Raw genomic sequence first — 15,756 nt, 5'->3', positions numbered from 1 at the left:
TAGTAAGTTGTGTTGGTGGATTTCTAATTTGAAGTCTATAAATTGAGTGAGGGAGGTTCCGAGTAAATCACTCAAGGGGGTTAGGGTTAATAAACTCCGTGTAGTTCACACCGATCAAATTCCAACATCAATTGATAAAACCCAACCATAATCACGGTAATTTGAATTTCGCTTTTTTTTTTTATTCACATGCGATATAAGCCGTCAAAAACACAAACTTCTGGACTGCTGTTCCAAATAATGATGAAAACGAAAATTTGGGTTACACATGTACATTTCTGAAATGGTTACACTTCTAACAATGATTGAAACACATAATTGCCTTAATTAATCTGAATAAGAAACAAACACCAAATAACCCTGGAAATTGAAAAAAATAACTGCCCTAACATTGTTTTGGGGTCATCATCATGTTGTGCCCTGCCCAGACGTGTCTGGATTTGACGTATATCCAATAGATTTATACACAACATTATACCCATAAAGATGACTTCGTTTCAAAAAAAAAAAAAAAACTGATACATAATGTTCATGTATCCATGACAGTTCCATCTTCCGTGACTGCATCTTGGGTTTCTTCATCTTCCTCCTCCTCCTCCTCATCGCTAGATGTCTGGTCAGCATCATCGCACTGCTCCAGACACTTGACACAAGAACAATGGAACAAGTAGTTCTCCCTGCCAACGAATCGTCCGTGAAGAAAACAAAACAAGTGAGGATCAGAAATTATAAGCACAAGCCTTTGGAATTGAATCACAAAAGTCTTTCAGGCAGATATTTGCTTTTCCAGACAATCTACACACTGTTTATCAAACTTATTTTTTTCTCAAATGAAAAATTCTTTCTTATCTGCCAGCCTCCGAAAAAATAGTTTTAATTCTGGATGAATTTGTGCACAAACAGGTCTGCCCTGCAAGTAGAATTATCAACTCTTCATAAGAGGCAGGGACTAGTCTACCCAGCAAGAGCCGAATCATTGTCCGACCATAGATACATTTTTCAAGCAATCATTCAATAACTAAATGTGGACAGATCTTTCTGTTTCATGTCTCATATAAAAGTGAACAATTTTGTATTGCTAGAAAATGGCAATTCATAAAAGAAACTTTTTAGAGGGTGAGACTTCAATTTAGCAATGTCAGCAAAATGCTCAAACTATATAATAAATCCTTGTTTATGGATGAAACTGTGTTAAATTACCGGAGTATTTTCTGCCTGGAATGATGACTTCTTTCGCGGCTGCACTCATCCAAGTAGCATATACAGATTTCCTGCAACAAAAGATTTTTAAATTGCCTTCATCAGTTGGAATTAAAACAATGTAAACCTAAACAGGTACTAACTTGTCTCGTGGCCACTGGCTTGGGCCGACATATGGGCTGACCGTATGCAAAGAGTTTCACATGACTTTTAGTACAAGGCAGTGTTGTAAGACTCGAGTCTAGGACTCGGACTCGAGTCACATTTTTCGTGACTCGGACTCGACTCGAGTCACATTGGAAATCGCACACCGGATGCACACTATAGTCAATAGTGCAATATTCTCTTAAAAGACAGAATGGATGATTGAAAAATAATTTTTAAAAAATTGATTAGTTTGGTGAACAACTAAGAACAAATGACTCGTGACTCGGACTGGAGGCTTGTGACTTGGGACTCGGACTCGAGGCTTGTGTTTCGAGACTCGGACTTGGACTCGAGGCTTGTGACTCGGGACTCAGACTCGACATTGGTGACTCGACTACAACACTGGTACAAGGGAGGGATATCTTCTAATTGGATTTCTGATCAGATAGTGGACTTTATCTTGGTAAGGCCACCGTGTGCAGGCTGATTTCTCCAATCTTTTCATAAGCTCAATATGGGTTTTGCCTTTCAATGATGTATCATATAAACACTGTAGACTCTGTGTTGTTCCGAGTGATTGTGAAAAAAAACCCACCTGGGTGGGACTCGAACCCACACCCTTCTGCTTACTAGTGCAGACGTCTTACCACTCGACCCCTGAGACTGCCGTGGTCAGCTTTCCGGTTTTAATCGGGAAGCCGACCTGGAAAGCTCGGTGGTCGAGTGGTGAAACGTCTGCACTAATAAGTGGGAGGTCGTGGGTTCGAGTCCCACCCAAGTGATTTTTCTCTCTCACAGTCACTCGACACACCAGCATGCATTTGCACACAAATACTGCGCCATGCAACAAGGATGATCCTAACTGTTGAATAGTAAATCACGTTCACCATGGGCGAGTGGGACTTTTTGAGCCCCGGCGTGATTGGGAGCAATAATGAATGCCACGTGATCTGAGTTCCACCAATCAAATGACAAGGATCTGTATGTCAGTTATATAACATACACCGGCTCATGTCATTGGGGCAACACAACCCTTTCTTTCGTCACTACTTGGATCCATATTGGACATCAATTAAAGCTACAGTCCATCATTTGTAATTTGTGCATTTTGTTCGTTTGAAGCAACAAAAGAGTTCAAAATCTAATGAAGGATACTGAGCAACTAACCTGATGAAGTTTCAGCTAAGCTTCAGCTGTACATTCCGAGAAAAACAACATTCTAAGATCTCAATTTCAAATCAAAAGTTGCTGAATCATGTTTTGATTTGTTTTGAATTGCAACTATATATACGCGACATCGCGCACTGATCCGACGAAATATAACAACCGCGCGCGCGTGTGCGTCGTTCGAATACTTGTGCGCGCTTCGCTGAATAACAAAACGAACTACTAATTTAAATTTTCCTACGGTGCTTCTTAAGAATCACCGTTGGAAATGCCTTCTTTCGTTGATTACTTCAAAATGACAGCTTCCCAGAAAGAATAATTTCACAGGGAGTTTAGTCCCCTTACTATCTTTCAACCAAGTTAGTTTTTCAACAATAATTACGCCAGTTACTTTTCGGATGGCTGCAAATGATGGACTCTACCTTTAAGGCACAAATGAATTTTTGCTAGTGTAGTGAACATACATATTAAACGGCGATCATCTTTGATGGACTCACCTCCCCTTCTGTGATATCTCGAAGGGCTACAGCAGTTAATGTTGAGTTGTTGTCATTAAACTGAATCTCTGCATTTGGTTGGCAACTATGATTACCTGGAGAAACAAATAAATCCTCAAAGATTAGAACGTTTCCCAACTGGAGTTAGAAAAACCCCAACTTATCTACAACTCTATTACATGCATGTTTTTGCATTTGGTGCTGTTGGTCTCCTAATAAGACACTATACCTTTTAACGTTTGCAATAGCAAAACTCGGGAAGTACAGAGTGAGTAAAATAAGGGAAACCAAAATGTCAGGACCATATTTTTAATGAAGTTATGCATGTAGCACTTTCAAAATCTAGGATATGAAAGCCCAATTAATAAGCTTTCTTTAATAGTACAAGAATCATTCAAATCACTCATGTACTTTTCAAGTTACAGAATTATAATCACAAACACCGTTGTAAACTTCTGTCCATGGATCACCAAAAAAGGTAAGTGTTCTTTCAGCAAAAATTCCGTAACTTGAAAAGTACATGGGTAATTTGAATGATTCTTGTACTAAAGAAAGCTTATTAATTGGGCTTTCATATCCTAGATTTCAAAAGTGCTACATACAGAACTTCATTAAATAATTGGTCCTGCCATTTGGTTTTTTTTTGTCTAACTCCTACACCTAAGGACGTACACCTAACAAAATTGTGGTTCTAGTGTACATGCATCAACTTGGCTTTGGGTAACAGACATGCTCAGTGTCAATATTCAACAAATGTTCATTCTTCAAGAAGCAGAATGTCAACTTACAGCAACTTTGTAACTGGTATAACGCTGAGCCTTCACAGTTGAGAAATGTGCCTGATTCTGAAGAATAATAATAAAAAAAACAGGGTTCATTTTTGTTCAGCACACAAGCTGCCAGGGCATATATGATATAACACACCTGTAGTAGTCATTATGAGATAGTGAAGCTGTAAAAGATAATTAGTTTGATACTATACATATATTGAGTGGCTCAGAGTGGAATGGGAGGAATATTATCGCAAGGTAAAATCTGGATTTCGCCGAGTGAAATGGAAAAGTCCAGATTTTACTGAGCGATAACATTCCTCCCATTTCACAATTTAAAACCACTCAATATTTGTTTTGTATAACTGATATAAATCCTTGTCATTTGATTTACAGTTTAAATGAACTTCTATTTCAATACAAAATTGGTGGGAAATGCATTTCTCTCTTCCAAACCACCCCTTCACGAAATGTTCGAACCTCTGTAGAGCTGTAGAGCTTTAAACTCTGTAGAATTAATATGCGCTACGCGTACTGTGCACACCAGCATGCAGTTGCAAACGAATATCGCGCCATGGAACAAGGATGATCCTAACTGTTGAACAGTAAATCACATTCACCATGGGCGAATGGGACTTTTTGAGCCCCGGCGTGAATGGGAGCAATAATGAATGTCGCGTGATGTGAGTTCCACCAATCAAATGACAAGGATCTGTATGTCAGTTTTTGGATAAATACTATCAAATATGTTGATCAAAAAGCTTGACATTTTGCTCTCAAGTGGTGACACATTAACTAAAACTTTCAATTTTGTGAATGTCCACTTCCTTTTTTTTTGGTAATTGGTCACAATATTTGCAACCAAATGAAAGGTCAATGGGCCTTATTCACGAGTCAGCCATGTTGAATGGAAAGTGAGGTAAAATCTTCATTTTTGGAACTTGTGCAGAGAAATGAAAGTTAGAACATTACTAAATAATTCAAGTCCGCTTAAATGAATAATTTAAACTTTGTAATTAAACATTCCCTAATGTTTTAGGCCAGATAAAAAAAAAAAAATGAAAGTACAATAAGGCTGCATAAATAGTCTGGCGCCATTCCATTCAACAGTTAACAGTTAAGAAATACGTTCAGGGAACACGACAAAATGGCTACCTCGTGAATAAGGTCAATTAGCTGAACTTTAAGTGGATAAAATGTACATCTTGAATTTCTGTCTGATGCTTGCTTGAAAGAAACAAAGTCATGTTGAAGAGTTATCCGTGGAGTTTAGTATGTAGCTTGTTTACCTCGTTCGATATCAACGTAAAGTTGGTCTATGAAAGAATCCAGTGCCTGCCTTTCATCACCCGGCAAATCTAGGGCATCGCAGTTATGGACGTACACACTCAGGGAACTGAACAACAAACAAAGGAGGAAGTTGTAAAAATGCACTGACTTTTTTATCAAGGAATTACTATTGGAAACATTAACACATGTTTGGAGAACAGCAACAAACAGGCACGCAACTGGGAATTTACAACAAATGAGGAACCTCCAAACCACACAAGACTTTGTAAGTATTTTTTAATTTGTAATGGCGTTCATGGGAAGTAAACAAAATGAGGAAATCAGCGGATCATAAGAAAGGACTTATTTTGACGCTAGAAGGCACTGTTTTTGCTTAACAATTTTACACATTTCATAAAGTTGTACAATTAAGGGAAGTCAAAAATAATCATCTCAAAAAGTTACTTTATAAACACACTTCCTTTGCAAACGGCAAATTTCGGGTTTTTGGTGGGGGGAGGGTGAGCAAATGGGCACGTGCCCCCCCCCCCCCTCGACCACCCCCCCCCCCCCCCCCCCCCCCTGGCTACGTCACTGCTCTGGCTAGTATAATTTTATTTGAAATTTACTCTTTACCTTGTTCCAACCCCTTGGCCGTTCATACCAATGAGAGCAATAAGTGACCGCAGGCCCTCTGGTGTAAACCACTGCAAGGGACATGAAATATACTCCAGTTACTACATGAACTATATTAGAAAAATACATTCTTTTCTTGGTGCCTTTTAGAACTGAAAGAAGCTAAACCAACAGTGATCAGCATTGTTGTGATAGGCAAATGGTATCGTCTTTGTACTTCTACACTGTACATCTTTCCACAAAAACAGTGGAAATCTGTTTGTGGAGATCGATCTGGTTAATAGGTTGGGTTCAAGTATGTTTTGTCATAGATAATACAATGAAACTGAAGATGAAAATTCATTGTGCAGTTGTCATTTGAATTACGAAGGAAGAAAGTTATTGACCTGCATATAGCTATTAGCACCACGGTTCAAATTGAGTCATTCATAAGACAAGTCGCAAGCTATTACAATGAACTATGACAAAGATATTAAACTGTTCATCTCCTTAAAGCTTCAGTCCATCATTTGTAATTTGTGCATTTTGTTCGTTTGAAGCAACAAAAGAGTTCAAAATTTAATGAAGGATACTGAGCAACTAACCTGATGAAGTTTCAGCTAAGCTTCAGCTGTACATTCCGAGAAAAACAGCATTCTAAGATCTCAATTTCAAATCAAAAGTTACTGAATCATGTTTTGAATTGTTTTGAATTGCAGCTATACGCGACGTCGCGCACTGATCCGACGAATTATAACAACTGCACGCGCGTGTGCGTCGTTCCAATACTTGTGCGCGCTGCGCTGAATAACAAAACGAACTACTAATTTAAATTTTCCTACGGTGCTTCTTAAGAATCACCGTTGGAAATGCCTTCTTTTGTTGATTATTTCAAAATGACAGCTTCCCAGAAAGAATAGTTTCACAGGGAGTTTAGTTCCCTTACTATCTTTCAACCAAGTTTGTTTTTCAACAGTAATTACGCCAGTTACTTTTCGGATGGCTGCAAATGATGGACTCTAGCTTTAACACGTGTGACATGTGAACTGATTTGTGACTTTGGATTGACTTGAGATTGACTTGATGGCAGTGAATTCTTTTTCATGTTCATGAGCCAATGTAGAGGTTTGGGTGTATTCAATGTCACAAGTCACGAATCATGTGGAACAGTCATAAATATTTCCTTGGTCGTGATAAAATTAATGTAGTAACTGTCTGCCACATACCGTGTACATACCTGACTTATGCAGTCTTCGTACAGTGCTCCAGCTAACATACCCTGAAGTGTATCTATTTGTTCCTGTGTATTGAAAAATAACACTTCTGAAAATCGGTCATTCATTTTCGTCTGAATTTGAGAATCGCTCTGGACACGCGTTTTGATTCCATTTCAGTTCAATCAATTAAGTGATTGAGCAGCACCTTTCGTTTATGTCCATTCAGATTCGTTTACAAAATTTCTTTTCACTGTTAGAGGGCGATTTCAAATATTCACCATTCTATTTCACTTTTAATTTAATGTCAACGGCAACAGATACAATGAGGGGTTTCTTTTTCATTAACCGTCAATCAAATTAGCTGTACCTGAAATCAATTTAGAAAAGGAATGCTTGTGTAAATGAATGCACAGTTAACGTAATTGGCCATCTGTTTTTCAAAACCGAATGCACAGACAATGAAAACGATTGAACTGTCGTTGTATTGAAATGCATTCAAATTCAGATGCAAACTAATGACCGATTTTCAGAAGTCAATGAACATTTCAGGAAATTGGCCCGGAAAGCCCATATTTATATCAGGCTTCCAAGTAGCAAAAATAAATCAATGTATTGTTTTGGATATTATATAGTCATCCTGCTCAATCAAGAGTGTGGAAACTCACAGCTGTTACCAGTGAACAGAGCGTAGCACACGGTACGGTCACATGCGCTACGCAGGGTATACGCACTGTTTGACAACATTAAATATGGCAGCTTCGAGCGGTACGATATTCTCTTCAGTGTAAGCTTGAATAATTCCATGAAATTTGAGAACTAAAGACAACTGTACACAGGAAAAACTTTCAAAATTAACAATATTCGACTTGGGCAATATTATTATAGCTCGTGCACTATATTCTTGTTCCCCCCTGAAAGCCATCCAATATTGAATCCAATATGTGAACATTCTTGACCAACCTGAAATTGACTGCCAAGCAGCTTGTGAGCTAACTCTTGTTCCTCGTTGTTAGCTTTCTGACAAAACTGGTTGAATGCAGACAACACATGCTCTTTCTTCTGTGCCTACAAAAGTAAAGATAAAAAACTAAAAAAAACATGATTTCAAAAAAACGGGAAATGTTTACAAAACAAAAAAATCAGTGCTTATAGTTAAACAAAGTCCAACTAAATTGACTTTTTTTTTGATGAATGGCAACATGAATAAGCCAGTTCAAGTAATCGATGAATTGTCATCGATTACTTCAAATATATGTATTACCATCCGTTTTTTGCAACTCCTTTTAATATTTTTATACTGTCATCACTTCTCTCCAAATGTATTTTCTTTCATGTGATTCGTTTTTATTATTTTTATTTCTGTAACAAAATTTTTGCTATCTTGTTTTTTCTTAGATAGTGTATATTTTTCTTACTTTTTTGTTCTGTTTTCTTTTTTTCAGTTTTGTTCTGTTCTGCTTGGTTTGGATTTTTGTTTTTTGTTTTGTTTTGTTCTGTCTTGCTCTGTTTGTTTTTGTTAGCTGTTCCCAATTTCAATTGGGAACAGCTCTTGTTTTCGTTAAAGTTTTTTTTTTTCCTTTTTTTTTAGCTGTTCCCAATTTCAATTGGGAACAGCTCTTGTTTTCGTTAAAGTTTTTTTTTTTCCTTTTTTTTTTTTTCTTCTTTTTCTTTTTCCACTTTTCCCCATAGGTTTTGTACACGTTTTTATAGTACAAGCCACTTTGGCAATTATTTTAAATCCGATCAACTTTAAACTCAGCATAGTTATTAACCATCATCTGAGGATGTGTGCCGAAACTTTTCGTCATGCTGACGTCATCACGTGATTTATTATAGAATTTTGAATATTTAATTTTTCCCATTGACTTTGTACACAATTTTTTTTTAAAAATGTCGATTTTCAGAGGGCATTTTCAACTCTTTGCCAGTAATTCATTTACACCAATCTTTGTCCAAGCAAAGACCCTAAATCAAACAACATTGTGTAATGATGACGTTATGATGACGTCATCCGGTGTTTATTTATAGGCAATTAAATTGTGACACTTTTAAAATTTAAAAATGCATAAGAAATCAACCATACGCGTCCGCAGCATTCTGTTGCCGGCAAGTGGTAGAGTAGGTTGAGGTCTTTATTTCATTCAGTGTGCGTGATATCACGTGACCCTTGTTTCCGGTCGAAAAAGGCCAAAACCGGAAGTGGCTTATTATTTAAAAGTGGTAATAGATATGAACTTGCTTTCAACGGTGTTAGTCTCTTGGCTGACAGTATTCTTCAAATCATCTACTGATGACGTCATGCAATCTTCGAGCGCCCTCTAGCGACAGGTTGAAAATTTTCAAAAATGCATTTTGAATAGATGTCTGTGGCGAAGTTTGTCGGAATCGCCTAAATATTGGTGTATATGATGACCTTGACCCACTTAAGACGTGTGCGAAGTTTTAGGTGTATGACGTCATCAGACCGGAAGTTATAATGAAAAGACCCTTTTTCCTTAGAAAATTCCTGAAAAATCAACCATGGCAATTTTTATATTAGTTTTTACTTTAATTGTCTATTTAAGGGTAGGTCTAAAACATTTCAAAGCTTCGAGGCAATAAGCAAACTCGGACATGCCCTGCGCACGCTTAAAACTTCAGGTTGACAATACCTCTGCTTTAAAACATGCGCAGGACGTCCACAATGTACATGTACATGCACGTACATCGTACGTTGTACATATCGTATGTCGGTCAGCCCGCGCGCAGTGCACGTGTTGCTGAGGTCAAATCCTGTCCACAGTGACCGTTTTAGCCGATTTCCGGCTAACTTTGACAGATTTTATGTTCATGCATAGTGATAGTCAGGGACGTTGATAAAAACAAATCATAATGCGGAAAGCCCTATCTTCTGTTGCAAACAGACATAGATCTCTACTTATATGTCTATTGGTCCAACAGATAATCAATATTGGGAACAGCTCTGTGGTTGTTCACAACCACAATTTCTAGTTTTACTTTGTTTTCCTTGTCTTGTCTTGTTTTTGTTTTGTTTAGTTACGTTTGTTGTTTTGTTTTACTCTCTTTTTTTCTCTTCTTTTTGTTATTTTGTTTTGTTTGTTTTGTTGTTGTCTTGTGTTTGTCTCAAGTATATGTGCATTGTGTCTTCTGTTTTTTTTTTATCCATTACTTTTTTAGCATTTTATATATCTATATATGCATATCCAATGAAATCGTCTCCTATCACAATTCACAGTGCTCGTTTCATCCCTATATACATATAATTTGTTTTTAGTTTGTTTTTATAACATCAATATATATTTTTTATAATGATTCTTTCTGAACATATTTGTGTATATATATATATATATATATATTTTTTTTTTTAATAATTGTATAATATTTTTAAACCAGTCTTGTAATTGGCGGTTTTTTCTGCTGTTGGATGTGGATAATAAATAATAATAATAGTTCGGTATTTCAACTGCGCATGTGCACAATAATATAGGTCATTGGTCATTCGGGATAATTGAAAGTTTCGAAGGCGCATGAATGCGGGCGCAAGATGCTTGCGTGTCAATTACAAGCAGAATGGGCGTGCGCGTAACATGTCATAACACCACGTCAGCGATGTTATCCCAAATGACCTCGGGTCATTGAAATACTGAACTGGCTTATTGGGAAACTCTGATTTCCGTAAAATACTGAATATACCAAAAATGTAGGCACATGTCCGTCTTCAAACTTTTCACTGCATTATGTTTGTACCTACCAACCTGCTTCACAGTGGCAATCATTTTGTTGATGATAGTGATGCTGGCTGTCTCTGGAGGATAATGCATGTTTCTAAGGAAAAAATATTGACAAGTGATTAGAGATACATTATACATGTAAACAGGATGGTGCAAAATGAAGGAAACCCACTTTTTGCAGGAATTTTAGCCTACTTACTTAAAGGGAAGATACAACATTTGCAAACATCAAAAAAACGAAATGATCAAATTATCACGAAAAGTCTTACTGGATTGTTAGGAAATGACAGTCTAAAGCATCCAGTAAAGTTGTGGCTCTTGGTGTGCTGACATTTTCAAGAAAAACTGTATTTAAGTGCTACTACTTATTTTCGTCTGCATTTTCTTTGCAATTGATTACACACCTGTGAAGACTACAAGCCTGCTAGACTGATTCTCTTGTCTTACATTTCCCCAAAGTCTATAAATTGCTCCATTTCATCTTAAGTGGGTTCAGGGAACCACACTACAAGAATATGATTGGTTTTCTTGGTTTTTCCAGCATCTACGAAACCAAAACGTGAAACAAGTCAGTGTAACAATATTTGCTATAACATACCAATCCTTCCAAATCCATTTATTTCTGAAAATTGCAGCAAAAGCAAATGTTGTACATTCCCTTTAACTTATTTGAACTGTTGTTTTTTTATAATGTAGTGAAGTATAGCTCTTCAACCATGCGTGGTGAATAGTGTTATTATGCTAAATTTGAATAAAAGTCACTGTTGTCTACGTGTAAGTCCAGTGTAGTGCTTTTTTGTCTTCAAATCAAGCTCTGGAGCTCAGTCAAGCGGATGGAATAAAGCCGTCCACGGACAAACAGGTTTGGCACATGACATTTTTTTTTAACTTCCATATCTCAGAGACAAAATATGCATTTGAAATCATTTTTTTGTCACTTGTGTTTAAAGATCAATATTTTAATACCATTCAATTGAAGTTTTGAAATATGCTCAACAAGTAGGTGAAAAAGGCTGTCAAAAGTGGGTTCCCTTCTTTTTGCACCACCCTGTATACGGATGATGCAATTGTATCAGTTTTTCAATGAATCATTATCAATTTACTTTTGACTGACTTGTGATTTACTTGTGACACTGCGGGCCTAAGTTCTTGGCTCTGCTTACCGTTAGCAAAAAATCTCTGCTTATTGTAGCAGAAAATTCCGTGCTTACAGTAAGCATATTTCACAGGTTAGCAAGGAATTTTGGCTTATGCGCATGCGCACATCCCGTAACTAAGAATTCCATGCTTACTGTGCCAGCGCAGAATTTTTTTTTCTGCTAGCGTTAAACATACATGTAGCATGGTGATCGTAAGCGTGAAATTGTGTGGTTAGGCTGAGGCTAGCAGAGCCATAAAATTGGGCACAGACTTGTAATGGACTTGTCGTTGGACTTGCAACGCAGATGAAACACAGACACGACAGAAAGCTTACTTCCAGGTTTCTTGTAAGACGACCAAGGGATGTTCTGGATCAGGGGGTGACTGGCCCACGCACAAGACCTGATGGTACTGAGCTACAGCTTGATCCCTACACTCTGTACTGCAATAGGGAACCTGTATGTAGTGCATCAAAATAACATGAATCAGCTTTTCAGCTGAGGAAAGCAGCTCTACAAGTACTCATGTCGCTCCTTTAGTCCGTAGGTTCATTAGTAACAAACGTTGGGATGCGCACCTGTGCACTATAACTCACCTTAGCCAGCTCCTGCTTGAGGCCCTGTGTCGGTTTTATGGCCCTCAGGGGAGGGCAGACAGACTTGCATTATCCTGGGGTGCGTTTTGGCGGTCATAACCAAGAATTGGTTCGGTTGTTACTTGTCGGCGAATTTCTTCGGGAATTTTAAATGGATGAGAATTACTCACGACAATGCAATACTCAAACCCCCAAAACAATTAACCAAAGAGAAACAACAGAACCAGTTTTTGGTTATGACCGCCAAAACGCACCCCAGGTCAAATTTGCATTGTGACATTCAACACATGGGAAATCGTTAATTTCAATGCCAGAGACGTGTACATGTACGTGCAAGAGCGCCATCTATCTCATACAGACTTGGCAGAACACGAAAGCATCAGACAGACCAATCACAGGGCACTTTTGGTTGGTCACCTGGATTGGTGACCAATCAAAGTGCCCTGTGATTGGTCAGGTGACAAATCAAAGTGCCCTGTGATTGGTCTGTCTGATGCTTGCCAGGAAACAGTCTAGCCAGCCATGCACCAGTCTACTTTTCCTGAATTCAAAATGGCAGCCTCAAACAAGGCATGTGCGACAAGAATGTTTCCTGAATTGAAGGTGAAATTTCTCTTTTCTTCCAAAAGGTATGTAACCCTAACCACCACCATTTGTATTTCCAATTCCCACTGAAGCATACAGGTTCGCATAAGGCAGTTTGAAGACTGTTTTGGGGGTGAAATCTGAAGATTTTGATTGGGGGTAAGAGTGAAAATGGTCAAAAAAAGTTATTAGCAACGCAATAAGGCTATGTACCTAGGACTCTACTATCGCCCGACCATGTCCAATTGTTCAAAAAGGCGATTCGTAGAGTCCTAGTTACTCGGACTAGGGCTTACCCTGTTTAATCTGAACAATGTACCTGACACTGGGGGCATGCGGTGTGCTTCTCGCTCTGAAGTGTGCAGCATTCAGGATGTGGCAGTACAAGGGAGGGATTGGCACTCAGCCTCCGTGCCATGTCTTGAGCCGTCTCCATTGACCGCATGCAGAACTCGCAGGCCGTGTAACGGTAAAACTCGTTCCAGAGGAATTGGGCACAGACCAGAGGATTCTCAGTGAACAGTGTGTCGTTGGACTTAAAGTCCCTGTTTGCAAACACACCTTTTCCCTGTGGAAAAATCACAACTTAAGTTAGGTCTCCCATGAGATGTCAGTGTACATGAAGTTTAGAACCCCATATGTTTCTGTAATTCTGTTATCGCCTTAAAGGCTGGCAATGTTAAGAAGTAACAATACATGTCATGAAAAGGCAGCTTGATTTTGATTTACCTGGAAAATTATGGGGTAAAATGATGATATACATACAAGTACACAGTAACAATGTTAGTGCGGAACCAGACAAAGATTCGTCATGGTAAAAATTTCTTAGTATGAAAAAAAACCCTCACTGCGCATGTTCAGTGTCGTGCCAGTACAATACTGAAAACAATCAGGGACCGGTTTAACGATAAAATATCCACCGCCTAAATAAAATGGGGAAAGTGTGTTAACTTAAGGACCCCTCTATCTCTATTAAGTTTAATTTATTTTAACACTAAAAAATGTACTACTTCAACCTCAAGCAGTCTTCCTTTAGGTCTCAACAGTTGTTTGACACTTGACAGAGAATATGACTTTTTCTTACCCATTTTTGTCTGTTTTATGCTGGGCAAATAGTTTTCCTAAAATTCACCTACATAATTTTTTTTAAACAATTCACCTACACGCGCACGTAGCCCTATATAGTATCATCATCTCCACTCTGATGTTGTAATTTGTCATTTATGCCCTACAAGTTACATGTAGGGCCTAAATGACAAAATCAGACCTACATTTGGAAAGATTTCCATATACGAAGTTCACTCAACACCCTGTGTACAAACCCTATGAGATTGGACTGAAAAATTAAGTGTTTTCTAAGAAAATGCTTGTATTCTCTCACTGCTCAAATTGACTTTGATGACATGAAATTGCTATCTGGGGGCTTGTTAGTCAATACAGAGGAAAATTAGTGAACTTCGTATATGGAAATCTTTCCCTACATTTTTCCTAGTATTACATTTTTGGACTTTATTAACAATAGAGGAAAATTCTTATTTTTTGGGGCATACAAAATAATAAAGTTTCAAAAACATTGGTCATGCTGGGACTCAGAGTATAAATCATTTGTAAATCGAGCAGCTTTACTTGGAGGCGGGCATGCTTGCATGCATATACATGTACAAGTGCATAAAGGCACTATGATCTGCCGGCTTAGAGACTAACTTAGACATGTTATTGTTAGAACGGAACGGAGACCCGTTCACGGCTATAGGCTAAACATGCCAAATAAACACTTACTTAGAATTATAAAACAAGGTTAAACCCATGACTAGACAAATCAGTATGAAATTTCAAAATTGAGGTAGTCTATCATCATTAAAAAAAAAAAAATATTATACTATAGCTCCATGAGCAATCAAATCAATCATTAGCATACACAACCGGTAGAGCTGGCTGTCCGAAAACTGGACCAGACAGTTAAGTTTAGAAAAAGCAGTTCACTTCTTCATTCTTCACAATAAGGAGCTTTTAAAATATCTCCCCCAGTTTTTCTTCATATTTATGTCACACGTACCCTCAGATTATCGATAAATCTGACGCAGATTCCCTCATTTTTGGTACAATCGGCCGCATCACGGGCATTTAAGCACATTCCCATGGAGGCTGCCATGTTGCTTTTGAACCCTTTAAGCTGGTAATTTTTTTTCACTCATCCGCGTAGCTCTGACCTCATTATCATGTTTCTTTCGCAAGCATGAATACCAACGAGTGATAAAGGTGAGTAAGCTAAAGGGTGGTAGCTGACCCACTTTGATATCCAGGTGCCACGCGTGCAAAACGATGTCCACGTTGTTTATGCATGCATTGCATCATCGACCAGCCGTCAGATCGGGTCGCACTAAAAAGCGTCAACACAGCGTCAACACATGACAGAAGCGTCAACACACCGTCAACACATCCAAAACATATCCAAAACACATTCTGAATTGACAAAAAAGGTATATAATTGTAAAGCATAGAATAAAAGAGAATTTCCATTGGATTGAGTTTCCATTTTGTTGTTAAAAATATAGTATTTTCACGCGAAAAAATGACCTTTAACTTGCTCGGCCGTTGTCCGCCATCTTGACTTCGCACAAAGCTTGGACTACACCATTTTAAGTAGGGGTGTGTAGGTAATGACATTATCTTATCATAAACAACAGTGCATTCTGATCTGTGAGAGACTGAGGGACTGCGGTTTATTGTACAACGCTATCATCCTTTAGCATAATGGAATGGTCTGCACTGCCACTGAGGCAGCGATCTCAGAGCGGCACGGAGAGCCAATTTTCTTGAACT

At 38.2% G+C, this 15,756-nt stretch overlaps 1 protein-coding gene across 1 annotated transcript; it reads right to left on the bottom strand.

Annotated features, from left to right (window-relative positions):
- Nucleotides 1-323: 323 nt before the first annotated feature.
- On the bottom strand, nucleotides 324-15,132 carry LOC119739797 (SET and MYND domain-containing protein 5-like). The gene is made up of 12 exons (XM_038214871.1): nucleotides 14,990-15,132; nucleotides 13,253-13,501; nucleotides 12,088-12,209; nucleotides 10,638-10,707; nucleotides 7,843-7,947; nucleotides 6,903-6,965; nucleotides 5,687-5,757; nucleotides 5,071-5,177; nucleotides 3,800-3,856; nucleotides 3,012-3,106; nucleotides 1,201-1,271; nucleotides 324-677 (listed from the first exon to the last, which is right to left on the bottom strand). The coding sequence occupies exons 1-12, from the start codon at nucleotides 15,083-15,085 to the stop codon at nucleotides 530-532; spliced, it is 1,254 nt and encodes a 417-aa protein (XP_038070799.1). The 5' UTR covers nucleotides 15,086-15,132; the 3' UTR covers nucleotides 324-529.
- Between the last annotated feature and the right edge of the window lie 624 nt (nucleotides 15,133-15,756).

The sequence above is a fragment of the Patiria miniata genome, unplaced genomic scaffold (assembly GCF_015706575.1).
Source record: "Patiria miniata isolate m_02_andy unplaced genomic scaffold, ASM1570657v1 HiC_scaffold_4, whole genome shotgun sequence".
NCBI lineage: Eukaryota > Metazoa > Echinodermata > Asteroidea > Valvatida > Asterinidae > Patiria > Patiria miniata.
This window is presented reverse-complemented; position numbering and strand designations above follow the sequence as displayed.